The sequence below is a fragment of the Belonocnema kinseyi genome, chromosome 9 (assembly GCF_010883055.1).
Source record: "Belonocnema kinseyi isolate 2016_QV_RU_SX_M_011 chromosome 9, B_treatae_v1, whole genome shotgun sequence".
NCBI classification, from domain to species: Eukaryota; Metazoa; Arthropoda; class Insecta; order Hymenoptera; family Cynipidae; genus Belonocnema; species Belonocnema kinseyi.
Window position 1 is genome coordinate 100471542 of NC_046665.1, and position 6714 is coordinate 100478255.

Here is a 6714-nt window from a genome sequence, read left to right on the forward strand (position 1 = left end):
AGCCTTGGAGGAGATTATGTTGAGAAATAAAAAAAAAAAATTCTTAAAAACGTTGTTTTTCTTGGTCAGGCCGGAAACTTATCAATCCACCCTCGTATTTGATATTTAAAAAAAAAATGAAGTTTCTACTAAAAGAGATGAATTTTAAAACCAACAAGACGAATTTTCCAGTAAAAAAAGATAAATTTTCAATCAAACATGTAAAAGAATAATTTGCAGTAAAAAAAATGTCCACTAAAGAAATTAATTTTAACCAAAATATTCGAATTTTCCATCTAGAAAAGACGAATTTTCAAACACATAAATTAATTTTTCATTAAAAAATAGTATTTAACCAAACATGGAAAAGTTAAATTTTCAGTAAAAAAATGAATTTTCAACGGAAAAAAAGAATTTTTACCAAATAATTCAATTTACAACCAAAAGAAAAAAAAAGTTCATCCTAATTGTTGCACTTTTAAGACAAAAATGAATTTCTCGTAAAAAATTTAAATTTAACCTAAAAACGTCAATTTTCAACAAAAAATTCATTTTCAACCAAATAGTTGCATTTTTATTCAAAAAAGAGAATATTTCAAAGTAAAAAGATTATTTTTCTACAAACAAATATGAACTTTCCACTAAAAAATATAGATTTTCGGTCAAAAATCGAAGTTGCATTTTCAGTTCAAGAAATTAATAAAAGAAAATTTCATGAAAATAGTTTAATTTTTAAATAACGAAATGAATTGCACTTTCAACAAAGGGAATTAATTTTCAAATAAAACAGTTAAACTATTACAGTTGAATTTTCAACCCAAAAACGTAAAGTTTTAACAACAAAATTAATTTTCAACCAAATAGTTGCATTTTTATTCAACAAAGATAATATTTCAAACTAAAAAGATTAGTTTTCTGCCAAAAAAATATTAATTAATCAAAAATATCAATTTTTGGCCAAAAATAGAAGTAACATTTTCAGTTAAATTTGCAGTTAGAAAAATTATTGTTTCAACAAAAGGAAAAAAACGAATATTCAACTAAAATGATCAATTTTCAACGAATAATGCAATATAAGATATTTTAACCAAAAAAGATTTTAATTTCTAATAAAGAACAGTTGAGCAAGTTGAATTCTTAATTAAAGAAGATTAATTTGTCAACAAAATCGAAAATTTTGAACAAAATAAATAAATTATCAACTGAGAAAATTAAATTTTCAACAAAAACTTAATTTTAAACCAAACACTTCCATTTTTAACCAACAAACAGGAGATTTCAAACTAAGATTAGTTTTATACCAAAAAAGACGAATTTTCAATAGATAAGATACATTATCAATGAAAAAAAAACTAATTAAAAAAAAAACAAGTTTCAACAAAATAGTTTAATTTTCAGCTAAGGACATGAACTTTCGATCAGCAAAATAACTTTTTAAGAAAGTCGTTCAACTTTTACCCAAATATTTGGATTTTTAAATAAAAAAGATCGATTTTCAACAAAACAAAAAATAACGAGTTTTAACGAATTTCAAGCAAAACGATTAATATTCAACGAATAATGCATTAGTAGATATTTCAATCAAAAATGATTTTAATTTTAAATAAAAAACAATTGAATTTAACTACAAATTCCGAATTTTCAACAAAATAGTTGAATCCTCACAGTAAGACATTAATTTCCAACTAAACTAAACATTTTCATCGACGACTTTTAACAAAACATTTGAATTTTCGATAAAATGTCTGACTTTTTAACAAACTTGTTAAATTTGTAAGAAAATAGTACAATTTTTAATTAAAAATATAATCGTCATTAGGAAGCCACTGAAAAAAAAGAAATAGGAATACAAGACAAATAAATTACTAAGAATATTATATCAGGGTGGCCACAAAATTCCTTAATTTTTCCCTGACTAATTTTCGATTTTCCGTGAAGATGAATGTGCACAATTTTTATCATAGAATCTTTTACGAACAGAATAAAACAATTTCAAATTAAACTTTAAAATTAGGGATTCGAACGAAATTAAGGCGCATTCCCTGATATTTTCCAATTATTTTTGTAAATCCAATATAATTTACGTGAAAACTGATAAGTATGAAAAATGACTAAAAAATAATGCATCTACGGAGGCACATTGTGAAAATTATATTTCTCCAAAGTTTTATTTCGAAAGAAACGAAAAAGAACGTAAAAAAAGTTTCGTTACGTTTTCTTATCGATCTTTTCTATATAAAATGTGATTACAACATATTTTTGAAATTATGTCTTCTTAGCCTCATTAACTTCTGATACTTTTTTACACTAAGCTTTGTTTTAAGCCAAATTATTTTTAATTTATCGAAATAATTGGCAAATATCGAAAAATTCCCCGCAATTTCTTTCGAATTCCTGACTTTCCCTGACCTACGGGACCACCCTGTACAAGCTCAAGTTACAATTGTTCGAAATACGCACTTTGGCAGTATATGTTGAAGCCCATGTCTGTATTCGTGTTCCATCGCTGGCACCACAACCTGTTTGCGTTTAAAGTGGCTGCCCTCAAGTTTCAAAAGAGCATTCGGCGCCGGATCTCGCCACTCGGGCAAGAAAACGATGAACGAGAGAGGTTCTGCCGAGTCAGACAAGAGCCTCTCGAAGTGATTGACCATTGCCTCCATCAGTTCTTCGCAGTAGGGCGGATTCGCCTGAAAGGATCCGCTCACGGGCCTGAAATCGAGGAATGGTCCCCTCGATCCAAAGTACGAGTCCGTGTCAGCGAACGTTGAACAGTACTGTCTGAAGTAGCAGTTTAGCGGTGACGCGAAACACTCAAAGGTCACGCCGAAGGATCGCTGAAGACACTCAAAGACGGTGACGGGCAGCGCCATTTGTGTCGCGTGGCCCTCGTTGATGCCCAAGTAGGTCTGATACCTCTTCAGCAAGGACCAAACTCGCGGCAGAAACATCTCAAATTTTTTGTCGTCGAAGCAGTTATACCTGTAGAGATGCTCGAGCTTCGTCAAATGCATGTTGTTGATGCAGACGGTGTCGCCGTGGAAGCGCAGCATCGTTTGCTCACGCTCGGGAAGATAGTCGATTTGCGAAAGTCGTGGCGCGGGAAGAGAGAATTGCACCGGGTAACACCAGACTTTTCGCTGAGTACTGGCCGGACCACCCAGAGGAATAATGTCCGCCAGGCCATTGTCCTTCAGGATTTGGGTGTTCTTGTCCTTCACTTTTTTCGCGTACTCCGTCGAGAGGTGGTAGATCTTTAGACAGATTCCCTCGACGCTGGCCTTGACGGTTTCTGTCAGGTGCGGTTGACACTGGCGCCTCAGGTGTGTCAGTCTGTCCTATGATTTGAAAGATATTGATAAGAAAAACAGATACTGAAGGATCCAGGTTATCTACTCAAATCCCGCAAATAAATTCCCGGACAATTTCGGGTTTTTCTCCAGCGCAGAGCGGCGATTCGACGGACGATTCCAAATTCCCGGTCAATTAAAACTAAAATATTCATGTTTGCCGCAAAACTCAAAAATTTATTTCAATTTGTTACTTTCATTCTAAACATTTTCCACTAAAAAATACCAATTTTTCCCCAAAAAGGATGAATATTCAAGTAAAATACTTAAATTTTGTAACGAAATAGTTGAATTTTCAAACAACAAGATTAATTTTCTGCCAAAAAGACGAATTTTAAAATAAAAGATTAATTTTCTAACAAAAAAATAGATAATTTTAACAAAATACATAAATTTTCAACTAAAATGATCCATATTCAACTGAAATACTCAAATTTTTAACGAAGCAATTGAATAAAAAAAAAAACGAGATTAATTTTCTACCAAAAAATACGAATTTTCAACAAAATACACGACTTTTCCAATTTACAAAAAAAATAAACAATTTCAACCAAAAATTAAATAGTTAAATTTTGAGTTAACAAAATGAATTTTCAACCAAAGGTGAAATTTTCACTAAAATGATGAATCTTTAAATAGAACGGCTAAATTTTAACCAAAAAGATCAATTTTGAAACAAAAATTTAACTTTCTCACTAAAAAGAGGAATTTTTAACTAACAAGATAGAATATTCAACTGGATTAGTTAACTTTTTCGATAAAAAAAATTAATTTTCAAACAAAAAAAAAACGTATTTTCAACCAAATATTTTAACTTTCAACCAAGTCGTGTAACTTTGATCCAAAACACGAATTTGGAATGACAAAAATTAAATTTCTACTAAAAAAGATGAATTTTTAAGGAAAGAAGATAGATTTTCCACAAAAATGGATGAATATTCAACTAAAATACTTAATTTTGTTAACGAAATAGTTGAATATTCAAACAACAAGATTAATTTTCTACCAAAAAGACGAATTTTAAAATGAAAGATTAATATTCTACCAAAAAAGATAAAATGTTAACAAAATACATGAATTTCCAACTAACACGAGCAATATTCAACTGAAATACTTAAATTTTTAACGAAATAACTGAATTTTCAAATAACAATATTAATTTTCTGCTAAAAAATACGAATTTTCAAACAAAATACACGAATTTTTTCAATTTACAAAAAAAAATTGCAACCAAAAATTAAATAGTTAAGTTTTGAGTTAACAGAATTAATTTTCAACCAGAGGTGAAATTTTAACTAAAATGATGAATCTCTAAATAGACAGTTGAACTTTAACCAAAAAGATAATTTTAAAATAAAAAATTAACTTTCTTACAAAAAAGAGAAATTTTGACCAAAATACGTGAATTTTCAACTAAAAAAATAAAATGTTCAACTGGATTAGTTAACTTTTTTGAGAAAAAATTAATTTTTATACAGAAGAAAAACGAATTTTCAACCAAATATTTTAACTTTCAACCAAGTAGTGGAACTTTAAACCAAAAACACGAATTTGGAATTACAAAAATTAATTTTCTACTAGAGAAGATGAATTTTTAACGAAAGAAGATAAATTTTCAACTAAAATGATCAATATTTAACTGAAATATTTGAAGATCAATTTTCAACTAGAATGATCAATATTCAACTGAAATAGTTGAATATAAATTTTCAACTAAAATGATCAATATTCAACTGAAATACTTGATTTTTTAACGAAATAATTGAATTTTCAAAAAGCAAGATTAATTTTTTACCAAAAAATACGAATTTTCAACAAAATGCACAAATTTTCTAATTTACAAAGAAAAAACAATTTCAACCAAAAATTAAATAGTTAAATTTTGAGTTAACAAAATGAATTTTTAACCAGACTTGAAATTTCAACTACAACGATGAATCTCTAAATAGAGCAGTTGAACTTTAACCTAAAAGATGAATTTTAAAATAAAAAATGAACTTTGTCACAAAAAAGAGGATTTTTTAACAGAATACGTGAATTTTCAACTAAAATAATAGAATATTCAACTAGATTAAATAAGTTTTTCGATAAAAAAAAATTAATTTTCAAACAACAAAAAACGAATTTTCAACCAAATATTTTAACTTTCAACCAAGTACTAAAAAAAATGATTTTTGAAGGAAAAAAGATCAATTTTCAACTAAAATTATTAATCTTCAACTGGTTTAGTTGAATTTTTAACAAGGGAGCATAATTTTCAACAAAAGCAAGACAAATTTTTTCCAAAAGTTCCATTTTTTCAACCAAAATAATAAACTTTCAACTAAAATGATGAATATTTAACTTAAAAATAACTATTTAATTGAATTTTTAACTGAAGTAGTTTATTTTTCAACGAAAAAGATGCATTTTCAACCAAGAAGATTAATTCTCTACCAAAAAGACAAATTTTCAAAAAAATACATGAAATTTCCAATATAAAAAAAGAACAATTTCAACCAAGAATTTAAATTTGAATTTTATAATTATAAAGTTCTATAGGGACTTCTCGTATAATAATCATATTTAAGATTTTTTACTGAAAAATAAATGTTAATTATTATTTAAAAATTTTAGTTTAAAAAATGAATTTCCGAACCAAGAAATGACTTTGAAACTAAAATAAGAAATCTCTAACTATAATAGTTGAAACTTCAACCAAACAGATGAATTTAAAAAAAAATTATTTTTCCAGCAAAAAAGACGAATTTCTAACAAAATACATGAATTTTCAACTAAAAACATGGAATATTCAACTAGATCAGTTAACTTTTCAATAAAAAAAATCATTTTCGAACAAAAAAAAAATAATTTTCAACAGAATAATTTAACTTTCAACCGATTAGTTGTATTTCCAACCAAAAAAATATTAATTTTAAATTAAAAAGACTTGATTTCAACAGAAGAGTAACTTAAACCTAGAAAAAATGAATTTTTTCGAACAAAATAGTTCAATCTTCGACCAAGGTCAGAAATTTTCAACTTAAATTATGAATCTTTTAACAGAAATAGTTCAAGAGAAAAAAAATGTAAACCAAACTGTACAATTTTCAAACAAAATTATTAACTTTCTACCAAAAAGGACGAATCCTCAACGAAATATATGAATTTACAATCTAAGACTTAAATTGTTAACTAAGTGATAAATTTGCTACCAAAAATAGTATTAAATATTCAATTACAAAAATTATTTTCTGCAAAAAAAACGAATTTTCAAGAAATTAGTTCAAACCATTAACCCTCAAATGGTATACTACAACCCAGCATACATAAACGGTACACTGGTAATGTAATGTTAATATTAAATATTTAATATATTGAACATATAATAAACGAATAGCATACA

The 6714-nt window shown here is 27.2% G+C and overlaps 1 protein-coding gene across 1 annotated transcript in view; it reads right to left on the minus strand.

Moving 5' to 3' along the window:
- LOC117179934 (mRNA (2'-O-methyladenosine-N(6)-)-methyltransferase) overlaps positions 1 to 6714 on the minus strand; it is a 47608-nt gene that overhangs the window by 2506 nt on the left and 38388 nt on the right. Inside the window, exon 8 of the mRNA XM_033372164.1 lies at positions 2440 to 3317. Within this exon, the coding sequence (XP_033228055.1) occupies positions 2440 to 3317 (878 nt within the window). The remainder of the gene's footprint in view (positions 1 to 2439; positions 3318 to 6714) is intronic.